Source organism: Nycticebus coucang, chromosome 13, assembly GCF_027406575.1.
Source record: "Nycticebus coucang isolate mNycCou1 chromosome 13, mNycCou1.pri, whole genome shotgun sequence".
Lineage (NCBI taxonomy): Eukaryota > Metazoa > Chordata > Mammalia > Primates > Lorisidae > Nycticebus > Nycticebus coucang.
The window spans coordinates 60,694,914-60,714,833 of NC_069792.1; the positions used below are offsets into that span (position 1 = coordinate 60,694,914).

General features: G+C 39.1%; 1 protein-coding gene across 1 annotated transcript in view; it reads right to left on the reverse strand.

The window, feature by feature from the left end:
• NIPAL2 (NIPA like domain containing 2) overlaps nucleotides 1-19,920 on the reverse strand; it is a 123,485-nt gene that overhangs the window by 38,773 nt on the left and 64,792 nt on the right. The window contains exon 4 of the mRNA XM_053559385.1: nucleotides 13,112-13,171. Coding sequence (XP_053415360.1) covers nucleotides 13,112-13,171 — 60 coding nt within the window. The remainder of the gene's footprint in view (nucleotides 1-13,111; nucleotides 13,172-19,920) is intronic.

Sequence of the window (19,920 nt, forward strand, 5' to 3'; positions counted from 1 at the left end):
CCTGTGGCAAATGCAATTTCTCATCAAATACAACTCAAGTCTCTTAAAAGTCTACAATGGTCTGGTGGGAGTCTTAGGTTTAGCTTGATAAAGTACACAAATATTAATGTAATTTCTTCCTATAAACTTGTCATATGTGCAAAACAGGTAAACAAGCTAACCCTTGCTCCTTATAGTAAACACACTAAGTATACTCGGAAGGCTAAGGTAACTGGATTTTTTACAGTCACTAACCAAGGGGGGCAGTCAGGGACTGACTGCACTGCCAACTAGTCTGCGCATGTTCTGTTGTCCCCCTTAAACAGATGTACAAACCCCCCTTTTGGTTGGGTCAATTCCCCTCCACTGGTTAGCAGCTGTTTAAGGTGATGTGCTTAAAACATCGTTTTCAAAGACAAGTCTGGCTGACATGGAGAGTTATAGCATGATCAGCATCAGACTGAAATATGATAGTAATAACTAGACTAGGAATAGCTAATATTTATAAGCATAATTCTAAGTGCTTTGTACATAACTAATTTAATCCAGACCTGTAAAAATAACTTTGCTATTGTGTTATATTATTACAACATATATGCTATAGAAGTTATATACCATGTAATATGCATAATATATAGGGTGAATACAAAGTTCATGTACAATTTAAAGTTACAACTCTTTTAAATTGCACAAAAACTTTATGTCCACCCTGTAGAATGTGTCCTCTTAAACTACTACCATCTATATTTGACAAATGAGGAAACTGAATTACAGAGGATATAATTATCTTGCCTGGGGTTTTCCAGCTGGTAGGAAGAGAGCTTAGACTGAAACCCAGGGAGGTAAGTTTTCTTTTCTATTACACTATACAGCCTCTTGTTGCATCAAGCATAAAGGCTGCTGAGTAGACAGCTTAGACTGCCATTCACACTGCAGTCTATGTTGAGTGGTGCCCCCAGGAACTGCACAGAGCATATAGCCCAAGGCCGATGCAGCAGCCCTGCTGGGGACAGAAGGAACTGGCTCCTCCTGGCAGGGGTCCCTGACTGGTCTCAGGTTATTTCTTAGGCCCCAAGTTTCCTTTAGAAGAGTATGCCCAAGCTGGTATTCCCTGGAACCAGTTTCATAAGACAGATAGGTCCCAAGGCAGATATATTTGGGAAGAGGCGAGTTAAATGTACTTACCTAGATCTACTGGAAAATCTCTCAGATGCTCTAATGCATCAGTGTTCACTGTGGATCTCCCAGAGGAGGATATGGTTGTCATTATTTTCTAAACGTCTTTGACTATTTACAATGAACTCAAGTGGTGTTTTGGGGAATATTTTATCCTTTGGGAACTACTTGATGTTTAACTGGATCCAGCTGTGGGGATGCAGTCTTTGTTGCAGGAGGATACCAGAGTTCTGCAGCAAGTCTCCTAGAGATGCCCATGGATTTAGAGTGAAGTTCAATGGCTGTCACAGGAAAAGCACCCTGGACTCAGGCCCCTTCAGATGCTTCTTTCACTGGCACCCTCACCTGAAGTCTCACCTGTCCAAGCTGTGGATTCTAAGATCTACTTGCACAGTTCTCCCTCAGTCGACATCTTTTTCCCAGACCTCTTTTCTTCCCTGTAACTAAAACCTGAAATCTTAAATTTTGTCCCTACTCTCCAACTGGACCCCAACTAGTATTAACTGCCTATTTTCTGACTACTGGAATCTGACCTCACCTCACTTCCAGGAGCCTTAAGAGTTTTTTAATATTCAGCTTTCCTGACATTGGCCAAATTGCCGTTGGCCCCTACAATGATTGATGACATCCTAGTTAGTGCTTCTGTGGGATACCAGAAGTCACAGAACAAATATAACTCCTTAACATCAAACTTATGTGGGAATATCCTCCTATAACTGCAATATCTGCAGATTTCTCAGGCTTTTGGCAGATAAACCTTGAAGGAGCCCTAAATTGGAAAGTCTTAGTATGTGGTGGATCCAAATAGTCCTGGACCCACTATCTGAAAGGCTCTTATTCTTAAAGAAACTCTGTAACTAAAACATCCAATCTGTCCTCTGAACTAGAAACAATGGGTCATCTGGTTAGTTTAGTGTTCTGGATACTGGCCCCAAAACAACCTGACCTCTGTTGTGGGAAAGAGAGGGAAGACGGCCTTCATCTCGCTGTTCATCTCTTGACACGCTATCTAGGGAAATCCTTTGTAAGTGACTTGAAGTAATCAAATTACTGGTCTCTGGAGCATGCTGATGAGTTAATTGTAATTTCTATTTCTATGATGATACTATCTGGGCTCAAATCAACTATTAGATTTAGTATTTTTGACGATGAAAGGAGAAGAGAGAAGAAAATACTGTAATGTTTTTGCTGCTTGAAGGGGAGAGGGATCTGGTGCTTTTTAAAAGGAAAAAAATCATTAAAATAATTTAAAATTATTAATCCACTAAGCATCAGAGCACAGTCCAAAGCCTGTCATTGAGTTAATATTTTCAGACGTAGCTTTTGTGAGGTCATTTTTTCTGAGACTAGTGGTGAAAAGCATCAGAGCCACAGAGCAACATTTGGCAATAAATTAGTTCAGCTTGTTTCCACATGGCCCCCAAATCTTCATTTCTTCCATCATGAAAAACAAACTTTCATTTGCTTGAAGCAGGGAAAAATAAATGATTTTTCTTTACACATTTTGACAATTTAATTTTTAGCATGTGCATATGTTAATCTTTAAAAAACACCACTAACTGCTCTATTCCCTATTTGGCTTTAGTCTCTGTAAGGAAAAAAAAATGCATTCTTTGCTTTTAACAGAAAGAGCTAAATTTTCTCATTGCAACAGCAATGAAGTCCAAAGAAAATACATGTGACTTAACATGTTATTGAGTGATATTAGGGAAAAGTCCCTCCCTGGACTTCTCTAAGTATGCACTGGGTTACTACATCTCAGATAACGATAATCTCACGGTATTGACAGTTGGAGGCAGAGGGATGGAATAGGTGACTAAATCTTTTTTCATTCCTGTGATACAGATTGAAGGTAAAAATGGATTACTTTTAACCATGAAACAAACATGACTTAGCAAAGTTGTGAGAAATATTACTCAGATTACTAAAGTTTGTAAAAATATCGTAATCAAGGTGTCCTCTTATTAACCAATAGAGTGTAGAGGTGTGTGGTGCTGGTGTAGCAATAATAATAAAAACAGCTAACATTATTGAGCACCGATTGTGATAGGCCCTGTTCTAAGAGTTTTATATACACAAACTCATATATTTCTATGAGGTTTAGGTATCTCTGTCTCCCTTTTTTTTATTAATATTTTTTTTATTGTTAAATCATAGCTGTGTACATTAGTGCAATCAAGGGGTACAATGTGCTGGTTATATATAGAATCTGAAATATTCTCATCAAACTGTTCAACGTAGCCTTCATGGTATTTTCTTAGTTATTGTATGTAGACATTTGTATTCCGCCTTTAGTAAGTTTCCCTGTACCCATTCTAAGGTGTGGCCCCACCCATTACTCTCCCTCTACCCTAACCTCCCCCCTCCCTTCCCTTTCCTTGGCCCTTTCCTCATAGTCTTGTGCTATAGTTGGGTTATAGCCTTCATGTGAAAGCTATAATTTAGCTTCATAGTAGGGCTGAGTACATTGGATACTTTTTCTTCCATTCCTGAGATACTTTGCTAAGAAGAATATGTTCCAGCTCCATCCATGTAAACATGAAAGAGGTAAAGTCTCCATCTTTCTTTAAGGCTGCATAGTATTCCATTGTATACATGTACCACAATTTGCTAGTCTGTTCGTGGGTCGATGGGCACTTGGGCTTCTTCCATCACTTAGCAATTATGAATTGGGCTGCAATAAACATTCTGGTACAGATGTCTTTGTTATATTGTAAGTTTTGGTCTTCTGGGTATAAACCTAGTAAAGGAATTATAGGATCAAATGGCAGGTCTATTTTTAGGTCTCTAAGTATTCTCCAAACATCCTTCCAGCAGGAACGTATTAGTGTGCATTCCCACCAGCAGTGTAGAAGTATGGCCTTTTCTCCAAAACCCAACATCTCTGGTTTTGGGATTTTGTTATGTGGGCTACTCTTACTGGGGTTAGGTGATATCTCAAAGTAGTTTTGATTTGCATTTCTTTGATGATTAAGGATGATGAGCTTTTTTTCATGTGTTTGTAGATCGTGTGTCTGTCTTCTTTAGAGAAGTTTCTCTTCAAGTCCCTTGCCTACCCTGAGATGGGATCACGTGTTCTTTTCTTGCTAATACGTTTGAGTTTTCTGTGGATTCTGGTTATTAGACCTTTATCGGAGGTATAACCTGCAAATATTTTCTTCCATTCTGAGGGCTGTCTTCTTGTTTTACTTACTATGTTCTTGGTTGTGCAGAAGCTTTTTAGTTTGATCAGGTCCCAGTAGTGTATTTCTGATACTGCTTCAATTGCCTGGGGAGTCCTCCTCATAAAATATTCACCCAGGCCGATTCCTTCAAGAGTTTTGCCTGCACTTTCTTCAGTATTTTTATAGTTTCATGTCTTAAGTTTAAATCTTTTATCCAGGGAGAGTCTATCTTAGTTAATGGTGAAAGGTGTGGGTCCAGTTTCAATCTTCTACAGGTTGCCAGCCAGTTCACCCAGCACCATTTGTTAAATAGGAAATCTTTTCCCCACTGAATGTTTTTAATTGGCTTGTCAAAGATCAAATAATGGTAAGTAGCTGGATTCATCTCTTGGTTCTCTATTCTGTTCCAGACATCTACTTCTCTGTTTTCGTGCCAATACCATGCTGTTTTGATCACTATCAATTTATAGTACAGTCTCAGGTCTGGTAGCGTGATTCCTCCTGCTTTGTTTTTATTGCTCAGTAATGTTTTGGCTATTCGAGGTTTTTTCCGATTCCATATAAAACGAAGTATTATTTTTTCAAGATCTTTAAAATATGACAATGGAGCTTTGATAGGAATTGCATTAAAATTATAGATTGCTTTGGGTACTATAGACATTTTAACAATGTTGATTCTTCCATGAGCCATGAGCATGGTATGTTTTTCCATTTGTTAACATCTTCAGCTATTTCTTTTCTTAAAGTTTCATAGTTCTCTTTGTAGGGATCTTTCATGTCCTTTGTTAGGTATACTCTCAAATATTTCATCTTCTTTGGCACTACTGTGAAAGGAATAGAGTCCTTGACTGTTTTTTCGGCTTGGTTATTGTTGGTATATATAAAGGCTACAGATTTATGGGTGTTGGTTTTGTAGCCTGAGACATTGCTGTATTTCTTTATCACTTCTAAAAGTTTTGTAGTAGAATCCCTAGTGTTTTCCAGATATACGATCATATCATCTGTGAAGAGTGAAAGTTTGATCTCTTCTGACCCTATGTGGATACCCTTGATCGCCTTTCCTTCCCTAATTGCAATGGCTAAAACTTCCATTACAATGTTAAAGAGCAATGGAGACAATGGGCAACCTTGCCTGGTTCCTGATCTAAGTGGAAATGATTTCAATTTAACTCCGTTCAATATGATACTGGCTGTAGGTTTGCTGTTGATGGCCTCCATTAGTTTAAGAAATGTCCCTTCTATACCAATTTTCTTAAGTGTTCTGATCATGAAGAGATGCTGGATATTATCAAAAGGTTTTTCTGCATCAATTGAAAGAATCATAAGGTCCTTATATTTTAGTTTGTTTATGTGCTGAATTACATTTATAGATTTACGTATATATATATATATTTTTTTTAATTGTTGGGGATTCATTGAGGGTACAATAAGCCAGGTTACACTGATTGCAATTGTTAGGTAAAGTCCCTCTTGCAATCATGTCTTGCCCCAACCAGCCTTGAGACCCTGGGATAAATCCCACTTGGTTGTTATGTATAATTTTTTTGAAGTGTTGTTGGATTCTGTTTGTTAGGATCTTACTGAGTATTTTAGCATCAATATTCATTCGTGATATTGGTCTATAATTTTTTTTTCTTGTTGGGTATTTTCCTAGTTTAGGGATCAAGGTGATGTTTGCTTTGTAGAATGTGTTGGGTGTATTCCTTCTTTTTCTATATTTTGGAAGAAGTTTAGTAATATAGGTACTAGTTCTTCATTAAAGGTTTGGTAGAATTCTGACATAAAGCCATCTGGTCCTGGGCTTTTCTTTTCAGGGAGATTTTGTATAGTTGATGCTATTTCAGAACTTGATATAGGCCTGTTCAACATTTCCACTTGATTCTGGCTAAGTCTTGGTAGGTGGTGTACTTCCAGGTATTGGTCAATTTCTTTCAGATTTTCATATTTCTAAGAGTACAGTTTCTTGTAGTTTTTGGTAAGGATTTCTTGAATTTCTGAGGGGTCTGTTGTTATTTAATCGTTACCATTTCTGATTGATGAAATTAGAGATTTTACTCTTTTTTTCCTGGTTAGGTTGGCCAAAGGTTTATCTATTTTCTTGATCTTTTAAAAAAACCAACTTTTGGATTTATTGATCTGTTGTATAATTCATTTGTTTTCAATTTCATTTAATTCTTCTCTGATTTTGGTTATTTCTTTTCTTCTGCTAGGTTTGGGGTTGGAATGTTCTTCCTTCTCCAGTGCTTGAGATGTCCCATTAAGATGTTAACTTCCCCCCTTTCCGTTTTCTTGAGGAAGGCTTGCAGTGCTGTAAATTTCCCTCTTAGGACTGCCTTTGCAGTATCCCCGAGGTTCTGATAATTCATGTCCTGATTGTTGTTTTAGTCCAAAAATTTGGTGTTTTCCTTCTTAATCTTATGTATAACCCATCTATCCTTCAGCATGATGTTGTTTAGCTTCCATGTTTTTGTATGGGTATGCAGGTTCCTGTTATTATTATTATTATTATTTTTTTTTTTTTGCAGTTTTTGGCCAGGGCTGGGTTTGAACCCGCCACCTCTGGCATATGGGGCCAGCGCCCTACCCTTTTGAGCTACAGGTGCTGCCCAGGTTCCTGTTATTATTGAGTTCAACTTTTATTCCATGATGGTCTAAGAAGATGCAAGGAATAATTTCTATTTTTTAAAATTTGCTGCGGTTAGATTTGTGGCCTAGGATGTGGTTGATTTTGGAGTATGTTCCCTGGGCTGATGAGAAGAATGTGTGTTCAGTTTTGTTGGGATGAAATATTCTGTAGATGTCTGTTAAGTCCAGAAGTTGAATGGTTAAGTTTAAATCTAAAATTTCTTTGCTTAGCTTCTTTTTGGAGGATCTATCCAGCACTGCTAAAGGGGTGTTAAAATCTCCAACTACTATGGAACTGGAGGAAATCAAGTTGGTCATGTCTGTTAGAGTTTCTCTTATAAATTGAGGTACTTTCTGGTTGGTGCATAAATATTAATAATTGAAATCTCATCATATTGAGTATTACCTTTAACAAACATGAAGTGTCCATCCTTATCCTTCCTTATTTCAGTTGGTTAAAGCCTATTGCATCTGCAGATAGGATTGCAACACCTGCTTTTTTCTGCTTTCCATTTGCCTGGAGTATAGATGACCATCCCTTCACCTTGAGTCTGTTTGACTTTTAATGGAAGATGCGATTCTTGTATGCAGCAGATATCTGGCTTGAGTTTTTGTATCCAGTCAGCCAACCTGTGCCTCTGTTTAGAGGACAATTTAAACCATTCACATTAATTGACAATATTGATAAGCATTTTGAGAGTCTGGTGGACATTTTTAATCCTTTTGCGACTGTGGAAGTTGGAATTTGATCAAAATTTTCTGGGTGGGTTTACTTTTGTGGTGGAGGATTATGTTGGTCTTTATGGAGGATAGGTCTGAGAATATCCTGGAGAACAGGTTTAGTTATGGCAAATTTCTTCAACATGTGAATGTCATTGAAGTATTTAATTTCTCCGTCATAAATGAAACTCAGTTTAGCTGGGTACAGGATCCTGGGTTGAAAGTTATTTTGTTTTAGGAGATTAAAAGTCACTAACCATCCTCTTCTAGCTTGAAAGGTTTCAGCAGAGAGATCTGCAGTTATTCTAATATTCTTCCCCTTGTAGGTGATGGTTTTCTTTCGTTTGGCTGCTTTTAGAATTTTCTCCTTCATATTAACTTTAGTGAAATTGATTATCATGTGTCTGGGGGATGTCTTATTTGGGTTGAGTCGTGCTGAAGTTCTGAAACTGTCTGCTATCTGGATTTCAGAATCTCTTGGCATGTCTGGAAAGTTCTCCTTCATAATCTCATGGAGAAGGGACTCTGTGCCTTGTGAAGCCACTTCATCGCTTTTGGGGATCCCTATAAGATGAATATTGGTTTTCGTCGAATTATCCCAGAGCTCTCTGAGAGAGTGATCTGTGTTTGTCCTCCATTTCTCTTCCTCTTTGAGAGTTTTGGAGCATTCAAAAGCTTTGTCTTCAATGTCAGAAATCCTTTCTTCTGCTTGCTCCATTCTGTTACTGAGGGATTCTACTGTGTTTCTCAGATCTTTGAGGGCTGCAACTTCTTGTCTCAATGTGTCAAAATCTTTGGTCATTTGGCCTTTGAATTAGTTGAATTCTTGAGATAGCTTTTGGGTTACTGCTTGGAATTCTAATTCGATCTTATTTGCGATCCAGATTCTGAATTTGATTTCTGACATCTCAGCTATTTGTTTGTGCATGGGATCTTGTGCTGTGTCTGCCCCATTGTTCCTTGGGGGAGATGATCTATTCTGATTATTCATATTACCAGAGATTTTCTGTTGATTTCGCCTCATGATTGTTTTTCACCATTGCCTCTGGCTGTCCTCAGAGTTGAGGAGGTGTCTCTCCAAGATTAGACCCCAACGGGATCACTCTATTGTTGCTGGATCTTTGTAGGGAGTGACCGTGTGTAGTTCCTCTGGGGCTGCCCCAGCCAGGGAGTTCTGGTTGTGGAAGCAGCTCGGAGTGTGACATACCCCGGATCTAGCAACAGGGCGGGAGATGGTGCGCATGGTTCTGGGAGTGCCTGGTGCCCAGTGACTTTGGCACAGAGAGCCCAAGACTCCAGCTATCTGTGTCCAGGAGAAGGGCTCTGCGCAGAGGCAGGGAGGGTTCCAGAGGGCATGTGGCTACCTCCTCTGTCTTCCCTTTAAAGATGAGGAAATGGAGGGTTAAAGAGCTTATTTAGATAACATGCAAACTCTTTGATACTAACGGTTCACCCTAAGCCATTGTACCATAGCCATATCAGGTGCCCTTGTTAGAATACTGGACCTTGGGCAAGTTATTTTGCTTCTCTAGATGGGTTATTCCAACATTTAAATGAGATAATACATGTAAAACACTAATAACATCTTACAAGAGTTAATGTTTAATAAATACTAGCTGCTATTTATTTATTTATTTTTGAGACAGAGTCTCATTCTGTTATTCTGACTAGAGTGGTGTGGCATCAGCTGAGCTCACTATAATCTCAAACTCCTGGGCTCAAGTGATCCTCCTGCCTCAGCCTTACCAGTTGCTGAAACTATAGGTGCCTGCCATGATGCCAGGCTAATGTTGTTATTTTTCGTAGAGATGGGGCCTTGCTCTTGCTCAGGCTGATCTTGAACTCTTGAGCTCAAGTGATCCTCCTTGCCCCCAGAGTGTTAGGATTGCAGGTGTGAGCCACCATACCCAGCCCAAATATTAGCTGTTATTAAAACACAGGAAATTAGCAAAGAATCCCAAAGGATTACTTAGAGGTTTTATTTTGCTACTTTGCGTTCTTGGTGCATGTCTAGGTTTCCCGGTCCTTATGTTACCTTCTTAGAAATCTCTTGGGAATGAAAGTAGTAATTGTAGACAGGAGGACAGTTGCGCCAACACAGCTTTACACTTCTCCATGTGCTCTTCCATATTTGATTGCTCAACACAGTCATGTTACTTGTCAGCAAATTGAGGCTTTACAAAGTTAAGTAATATTAGTTTGGGCACAAATTTGATAGCAGAAGTTTGAATTCAGATTTGAAGTTGTGAGGGTGAGTTTAATTTATAGCCTTTAATGTTCACCTAGTTTATTGCATCTAGTAATATTAAGCTAATCTTGAGTTTTCTATGTATAAAATCAATCAAATCACCTGTACATAGTGATATTTGTATTTCTTCCTTTGTATAGTTATTCCTTTATTTTTCCCAATCTTTATAGGCAGCAGCAGCAGTACAATATGAAAACAGAAACTTACCTTGACTTTTTGCACTTTAGTTAACAACCTTTCTCATGTTCTTCCCATTGTGTGTCCTCCTCCAAGGGCTTGGATGTAGCCCATGCATGTGCTACCCAGTTGTCAGAACCTTTTCAAATGTTCTCTCTCCCATGAAAAAGTTTCTTTGCTCTTTCTGGGGCTAGAGTAATTTCTCTTTATTCTAAACCAGTGGGTCTCAACGGGGTGGGGTGGGGTGGGGTGATTTTTGTCCCTTAGGGGACATTTGGCAGTGTCTACAGACAGTTTTGGTTGTGATACCTGGGAGAGGGGTGTTAGAGGCATCTAGTGGGCACAGGCCAGGAAGAGATGCTCATCACCCTACCACACGCAGGCCAGCCCTTTACAAGGAAGACTTACCGGGCCCAAAAAGTCAGCAACGCTGAGGTTCAGAAACATTGGTCTAAAGCTAAACTAAAGGGTGATGGCGTTGTGTTATGTATTATTTTCTGCTTAAAAAAATTATTTATGTTATCTATTTTATCATGGACTATAAATTATTTGAGGGCAGGGATTCTGTCTTAATTATTTTTTTCACTAATATTCAAGATAATCAGCCAATCCTCCCTTATATCTATCTGAATGATCTCATTAAATACCTTAGATTCATAATCATGAATCAACCATTAGCTACAAAAGATGACAGATGTTAGATAAAAGGATTTAAAGTTCTTTCAAACGTTTGACAAATGAGAAAAATAATGTAGGACCTAATTTTTAACTTCCAAGACTCAGGCACTGGTCATTCTTATTTCTGATTCCATACAACTTCCCCAAGTGATTCCATAAACCACAATATATAGAAAAGGGTATAGAAAAAGGATGCTAAAAAAAGATATAATCCCCATATGAATGTATTTAGAAAAAATTTTTAACCATGAAAAATTTGACAATTTTGACTAAAAAAAATCTGCTAGCTGAATCAAACCAAGGAGGAAAAGTGAAAATGCTTTCAAGACATTAGGCTCAAGGGAAACATGATGAGGGAAAACAAATGCTCAACATACCAACACTGGTGTCACATTTAAAGCTCACATTTTAAAAAAAATATGATCTCCCTGGAAGAGAGTAGGCATTGTTTTATTTAAAGTGCCTAAAGTATCTACATTCATTAACATATGTCAGCAGCAATTCCAACAGGATTTTGTCAAGGAAGAAAATATGAATCTCTATAATTCTTCTCAACAATGATTTTTCCCATAAGAGCTAAAAGATACAATGAATAAATGATGGTTTTACAATATAACAGAAATCCTTCTTACAGCCAGGAAGGCTTTTGTTATTTTCCATTAATAAGTGTATTTCCACATGCAAATTTTTTTTTTTTTGTAATTTATTGTTAAATCATAGCTGTGTACATTAGTGCAATTGCCTGTACCCATTCTAAGTTGCACCATAGATGTGGCCCCACCCATTATCCTCCCTCCACCAAAACCTCCCCCCTCCCTTCCCCTTCCTTGGCCCTTTCCCCATAGTCTTGTGCTATAGTTGGGTTATAGTCTTCATGTGAAAGCTATAATTTAGCTTCACAGTAGGGCTGAGTACATTGGATACTTTTTCTTCCATTCCTGAGATACTCTGCTAAGAAGAATATGTTCCAGCTCCATCCATCCACATGCAAATTTGAACAGCAATGTTCTGTGTGATTTTTGAAAAGAGCTAACTACAAATCTAATAGTTAATTGGTGCATCTAATTTTTCGTGCTTTTTGTTTTTATGCAGTACTTTCATGTACCAGTGACATCACTTTTACAGATCAATGAAGGGGTCAAAGTGAGAGCTGGAGTTAAGACCCCCAAACTCTGTGAAGGGACAGGCTCAGCTAAAAATTATGATAATAATCAGACACTGTCCCCTTGTTTGCCTCTCTGTAATTGCTACTCTGGAGGGCGTAGCTGGTAGTTGTAAAGATTCTTAATTTTTCTCCATAGTTAACATCACCTATTTGGAACTGGGGTAGTTTTTGAGATATCTTCCAGCTCCTGCATGGATTGACTAACCCACCCAGACCAAGCAAGTGAATCAGCTGGTCTTGGCCCCTCCCCACCCAAGAAACTGCATTCCAGTGGATTGGCTGACCCACCCAGGCAGTGGCCCGTACTAAGAGGCTGGTGGTTCCACCCCAACTCCAGCTAATTAGCAGACCCCGATTGCCTAATTCCCTGCTTACCAAACTGTCTTTAAACACCCTGTCTCCCAAAGTCTTGGGGAGGTGGATTTGAGAAATCCCTCCTGTCTCCTTGCTTAGCACTATGTGGAATAAACTCTTTCTCTGCTGTAAACCCTGCAGTCTCTGGGTATTGGCTTCCTCTGGGGCACATGATCTGGCTGGGCAGCAACAACCACACAAGAAATACGTCCTTTGAAGTGAAATAGTCTATTAAGTAACACAGACACTTTCGTTGAATTTTATTATGTTCGCAAAATTTTCATAACAATAATAATATTATTATAAAATAATAATTTGCTATGGCCAATAGCACAGGCAGTGGTCATAATGAAAATGGAAGCATTTCATGTGAAAAAAGATAGCAACTCCAAGACAGAATAATGCTTATTTCTACATGAGATTTACAATTACTTCTGTAATTTGTTTCCAGTTTAAAGAAGGAATTTTTTTGTAAAGACAGGGTCTTGTTTTGTCACCCACAATGGAGTGGTATAATCACAGCTCCCTAAATCTCCAATTCCCAGGCTCAAGCAATCCTCCCTTCAGCCTCCCAAGTATCTGGGACTTCAGGCACATTCCACTACACCCACCTAATTTTTTTTAGGGTGTTGCTGTGTTGCCCAGGCTAGTCTTGAACTCCTGGACTCAAGGATTCCTCCTGCCTTGGCCTCCTAAACTGCTGGGATCAGAGGTGTGAGCCACTGTACCTGGCCTTGTTTCCAGTTTTTAGTGTTTTTAATGGATACTTTTACTTATATCCTGATCAAGCAATGCTATAATTATATGAGTTAAATAATTACTTACCTAGTAAATCTGAGGCTCTCAAATTTTCTTTCAGAAATGTAACAGAAATAATGGCACTACCTACAAAGAAAATGGCCATTAGTGGTAGTTCCAATATAAAAACATATATTATGTAATGCCATTGTAAAGAAGTTAAACAATTTGTGACTTATGCCTGATGAGCTGTGGTCTAGTCAGAGACACCCAGAAGCTGTGGCTATAAAAATGACATCCCCTTTGTGGTTGAGGATACATGGACTTTGGCATGATTGATAATGGGCCTACGATGTGGCTGAAGGTACCTGGTACATAGTCAGGGCTTAATTCAAGTTTACTGAATGGCTCAACAAGTGAAGAAGGAAGAAAGAAGCAGGTAGAAAGAGCAGGAAGGGCTGGAGAGATATGAAGAGACAGAAAGGGAGGAAAGAAAGAAGGATGGAAAGAACTTTAAATATGTCTCAAACTGAAACTCACATCCCCGAATTCATCCTAGCTTCCCTCTTTTTCACACATGACATCCAACAGGCTACCAGTCTAAGTCTGTATTTCACGACCTCTCCAGTCTTCCCTTCCTTTCCGTTGTCACTGCTGTCCTTTCATACCCACCCCCAGCTCAGGGGGCCATTATAACAGCTTCCCTCTGGCCTCCCTTTCCCCCAAGCTGACAGCAGAGTAATCTCTTCTGAATGCAAATCTACAGAATCTCCAAATGGCTTCTTGTCACCATCCGGACAAAGGCTGCACACTCAGCAGACACTCAAAGACAGCCATGACTTTGCTCATGTCACTTGTATCACCACATTTGTCCTTATCTCTTCTGTAATCTATGCTCGGCCTTGCTGAACCCAGAATCCGCCTCCCCAGTGTCATGCTCAGTGGTTTTTACACATGCAACTCTGCTCCCACCCTGGTGACCAGCTCTGGTCTCAAGCATCACCGTCCAATCCCCCCAGGCAGCTGACCACTCCACCTTGTGTAGCTTTTTCAGTACATCTAAGATTTATTTGCCTATCTCTGCACAAAACTATCAGTTCCTTTTGGTCTGAGATAAGTCTTCTTATTCTTACAAGATCTCTGGACCATATAGCTAGTATCCGGCACACAAAAGTTGCTCAATAAATTTTCACTGAATGCAATGAAAGAGTATTTATGGGATCTCAGCCCTGCAGTTGCTGATCCTTGTGATGTTTTAGGCCCTCTTTCTCCTTCCTGAGGCTACTGGACTCTCTCCCCCATGGTCTGCTGTTGCCTCAGGTATGAGGGGCGAGTTGAACCTCTCGGAGTTCTTTCCTCTATGGGGCCCTTCCTCTATGAGTACAGGCCTGGAAAAATCCCAAACTGCAGCAATGCAAAAAGATACACAACATAATGTGAATGGTAAATTTTTAACAGAACTTATCCTCTGGTTGTTTTTTGGTTGTTTTTGTTTGTTTGTTTGTTTTGCCGGGGCTGGGTTTGAACCCACCACCTCCGGTATATGGGGCCAGCGCCCTACTCCTTGAGCCACAGGAGCTGCCCTTGGTTGTTTTTTTTAAAAGTAAAAATTCAGAAAAGAAAAATTATCACAAAATAATATCATCAACCAGAGGAAAAGTTCAGTTGCTGTGTTGCTGTTTTTATTTCTCTTTGGTTGATAAGAAGCTGTAATACAAAATTTCTTTTCACAGTTTCCTTAGTTACCATATTTGCTGTGTTTGTAAAAATTCTTCATAGACATAATTTTAATGTCTGTGTAATAATCCATTAAATAGTTGCTGTAGCTAAATTTGAATATGACTACATCTGGTATTCTGGCAATGTATTTTAAACGAAGTAACAAATCCACACCAGAAACCCTCACTCAAGATAAACTGGATCCTCGTATTTTTTTTCTCTTTTTTTCTCAATCTAGCTCTCTCTCATTCCCGTTGATCCTCGTCCTCCCAAACTTTCCCCAGGCAAATTACTTGTAGGAATGAAAGCTTCACAGAGAATAAACAGATTGTGGGAAATCTTCACCAAGCATAGTTTAATTGGGTGGTGTGACTTGTAAACATTAAAGCAAGACTTTTGTACTAATATATGGATACATGGCTCATTAAATTAAGGACTGAATTTGGGACAAGTATAAAAAATGTATGATAATTTTCTATTTCATATTTGGGCCAAAATACTTCGGGGAAATTAATCTCACATGTTAGAGCATTAGAAAAGGTATAACCAAGACCTCTTCCCCAACCCATAATCACTGACTTCCTGTATAATTAGGTAAGGGCTGTTTCCAAGCGGAAGGAGATAGATTAGTAATAAAGAATAAGCAAAGTATCGCAACACCAACACACACCAGGCACATTCTATTATAATAATCCTTAAGATGACTATTTCTTTTCTTTCTTTTTTTTTTTTGAGACAGAGTCTCACTTTGTCACCCTTGGTAGAGTGCCATGTCATCACAGCTCACAGCAATCTCCAGCTCTTAGGCTTAGGTGATTCTCTTGCCTCAGCCTCCCAAGTAGCTGGGATTACAGGTGCTTGCCACAACACCCAGCTATTTCTTTTGTTGTTGTTGCAGTTTGGCCGGGGCCAGGTTTGAACCTGCCACCCTTGGTATATGGGGCCAGCACCCTACTCACTGAGCCACAGGCGCCGCCCTAAGATGACTATTTCACAACAAAGGTTCCAGTAAGAAAGGAAACATTGGGCGGCGCCTGTGGCTCAGTGAGTAGGGCGCCTGTGGCTCAGTGAGTAGGGTGCCGGCCCCATATGCCGAGGGTGGCGAGTTCAAACCCAGCCCCGGCCAAACTGCAACAAAAAAATAGCCGGGCGTTGTGGCGGGCGCCTGTAGTCCCCGCTGCTTGGGAGGCTGAGGCAAGAGAATCGTGTAAGCCCAAGAGTTAGAGGTTGCTGTGAGCCGTGTGACGCCACGGCACTCTACCCCAATGGCGGTACAGTGAGACTCTGTCTCTACAAAATAAAAAAAAAAAAAAAGAAAGGAGACATTGCTTACACAGAATGAGGAACTTTTAGAGTGCTAGGAGGCATAATCTACTCCGGGTCCTAAACTTTATCACTGGGAAACTGAGGTCCAGAGAGTTTGTCTACTCACTGATCCACGCATCTAACAAACATTTACATTACAGCAGAGCTGGAATTGGCATCCATATTTCCTTATCCTCGGGCCAGAGCTCTTTCTAGTACACTATACTCCTTTGCCTCCCTTGAAGAAAGAAAAGACATCATTTTCCTTCTCGTTGCTAAGCCATGGATTCCTAATTTTATTTTCAGAAAGAAAATGGGAGAATATTATGTAGGAAATAACTTTCATTGCTAAAAGCAAAAAGGACATTATTTGGTAAAAAAGAAAACTTGAAATATAACACATGTGTCAAATTATATCAGTTGCTAGAAAATAATCACCAGAGTTTTGTAAAACACAAATATGCTCCTCCCCCTTTCAGAGAGAGTTTAGGAGTACTTTCACTTCATCCAGTGACTTTTTTTTCTGTTTTAAGAGAACATGAGATTTTCTAAAAAATTTTTAGGTAAGAGAATAAGATTTTTAGTTTTACTTATCTAGGAAAGAAAGTAATAAAAAAGGAACATTCTAGTAAGATACATTTACTTGTAACTCATTTATCTTGCCAAACATGGTAAAATGAGAGCTGTGATAAGCAAAAAGATAGTATCTGAGCAACAGCTAATAACAGGACTTTGAAGAAGAGTAGTAAATTTTTTAAATGAGAAAAAAAATATTCTCATATACCTTTGCAATCAAGGATTTGTCAAATGCAGCCCTAACAGTTGCTGTAACAATAACTCTAGCCTAATGGACACCTAAAAAAGGGAGAAAATCATTATACTTTTATTCTTACATTAAAGTTTAATATTCAAAATTAGAACATTTCAAGGTCAATAGTTTAAAAAGCATTAAAACAGAATACATACGTAAATCAAACATATTTGTAATGGGTATGATTAAGCCAGGGTTATTACTGAGTATTTACCTCAGCATTCCCAGTTTTGTGTGTATTTTTGGTTTGAGGCTTGTTTGGGCAGAGGCTCATGAATGCTTTCCCTTCTGGTCTTAAGAAGACTCTAGTTTACAAAGAGTGCTCAGGATTTGAGTGGTTAATTAACTAGTACCTTTTCAGGGAAAAAAAGGGATGTAAGAAAAATCACGAAGGAGATGTGTGTTCTCTAGGTGTGCAATATGTCAGAAGGTTAATAAAATGTTCTTTATTCGGATGGGCTATTTTCTTAGGCAAAATTCACAGCCCATATTCAATGGCATGTGGGAAACATTTATCAAATTTGACACTCTTTTCTACCATGCTTATCAGCAATGAATGGTGGATAATGCTCCTGCAGATGCTGAAAGAATTTTCTCATCCTGGGGCCTACATACAAAGTTTTCCAAAGGGTATCTAATCTGACCTGAGTTAGCTTCAACACATCCCTAAGGAAATGCTAAGTTGGAAAGGTTGAGCCTGATTCATGAGGACGCTGTGAAGTGGAATATGGACAAGAATTAGCCAAAAAGACTTCCCTGCTCTTCTGCTACTCAAAATATCACTTCCCGTGAAAAGTAGAAGGTCCTATTGAAGAATTGTCGAGGTCACAGTACTGCCTAGATGGCCAGGTGCTGAGCTGGGATGGCCAGACATCTGGGTTCTAGTTTTGGCCCTGTCCAGAGCCAGCTATGGAATATGACACAAGTTAATGCATATCCCCCCGGTTTTATTAATATTAACTCAACCAGTGAGATGATGCATGTTTCTAATTACCCCCCTTGCTCAAATATGTAATAAATAGCCAGTTATTAGAAGTAACACCTAGCTAACGCTGTGCTTGTTTTGTTTTCCAAAGTAGCTTAGAGTCTTTGAGGCAAAGGAGACAGGTCCTCTGTTTCCCAAGATGATGATGGTCTGTACATGCAAGTGTGAGGGAAGCACCAAGATCTGACGCATCGCCCTTTCCTCACTTAGTGATGGTAGGTTTTGAATCACATATACCCACCAGTAGGGAAACCCCTGATGGATAAGTGAATGGTCCAAAACACAAATAATACATAATGACAGCAGATAAACACATAGAAGAAAGTCCACATCACCAGTAATAAAAGACAGACAACCTAAAGCCAGCTGTTTTCCACACACAGTTTTCAGGCTGAGTGTCAATAAGGAAGAAGTGAAGTCAGGGCTCTCCCATGTGGCCAGCCCCACCAAAATCGGTACAGCCCTTCTGAAGGCTGATTTTACAAAATCTATCAAGAGCATCATATTATCAAATGCTTCGACCTTTCTGAAGGCTGATTTTACAATATTTATCAAGAGCTTCATATTATCAAACACATCTGTGAATCTGTCCTAAAGAAGTGTTCCAAAAATGGAGAGTCTCAAGGCAAAAGGTATCATTGCAAAATTATTTTTCAGAGTTGAAAATGAGAACAATCTTGATTGTTAGCAATCATGGACAGAATATTGTGCCATCAGTAAAAATTGTGATGGAAAATGATATAGTGATATTGAAAGTTTTTATCCTACAATGTTAAAAAAGATAGAAAATTATGTTTACACGATGATTATGATGTGGAAATGTATACACAATAATGGTGGCTAAATAGTCTACTAAGAGTTTGGTGAGGTAGGTGGTAGTGTTATACTCATTTTGCAGATGAGAAAGCTGAGATTCAGAGAGGTTACCTTCATTATACAATGTCACACAGTGATTCCAGAACCAGGCTCTTGACCACAACAGCCATAATGTACTTTTTTTTAAAGATAAAGGTTAATGCATCATGGGTACAAATTTAATTTAGACAGGAAGAACTGTTTTAATCATCTATTGCACAGTTTCATGACCATAATTAATATATTACACATAGTATTTCAAAACTGCTAAATTAGTAGATTTTAAACATTCTTTCTACAAAAGATAACTATCATGTGGCAAATATGTGAATTAGCTTGATATAGTTTTTCTACAATATATACATATATCAAAATATCACATTGTACCTCATGCATATATATATATCTATAATTATCATTTGCCAATTAAAAATGTTTAAAGATTATGTTTAAAAAAATAAATAGAATTTTAAAAAAAGATCTTATACCAAAATCCAAACCGTGGTAGGAATTGTGGGTTGGGCAGGGGGTGCGGGGTTGGGGGAAGACAGCAGGAATGCTACCTGTAAGGGGAAAGGATGTATATAAAAGCTGCTTTTCTAGTATTTTCTTCATGCATGATAGTGCCTCCATGGGGCAGTTTGTTTGTTTGTTTGAGACAGAGTCTCACTATGTTGCCCTTGGTAGAGTGCTGTGGTGTCACAGCTCACAGCAACCTCAAATTCTTGGGTTTAAGAGATTCTCTTGCCTCAGCCTCTCAAGTAGCTGGGACTACAGGCGCCCGCCACAATGCCTGGCTATTTTCTTTTTGTTGTTGTAGTTGTCATTGTTGTTTCGCAGGCCCGGGCTGGGATCGAACCTGCAGCCCTGGTGTGTGTGGCCGGTGCCCTAACCACTGAGCTATGGGCGCCGAGCCAACTTGGGGGCAGTTTATTAACGCATGCACTTGCCCTATGGTCAGGCAGAGTCTCAGCAACAATGATAATGGACTGACTCCTATCAGTGAATCATCTATTCTCTTTTTGGCCAGTAAGTGTCCTTAAGGTTAGCAATCAGAATGGAGATTTATTCTGGTCAAAGAACACCTGCATTGGCATGTAGCATTCTGACTCAGATTTCCAGATGAAAACAGAGAAAATTAAGACCAAGCAAGTTTCTGGTGGCTTTAGCCAAGTCCAGCTATGGGGAGGCTGTTTGTCCCAGGGATAGGTGTGTGTCCTG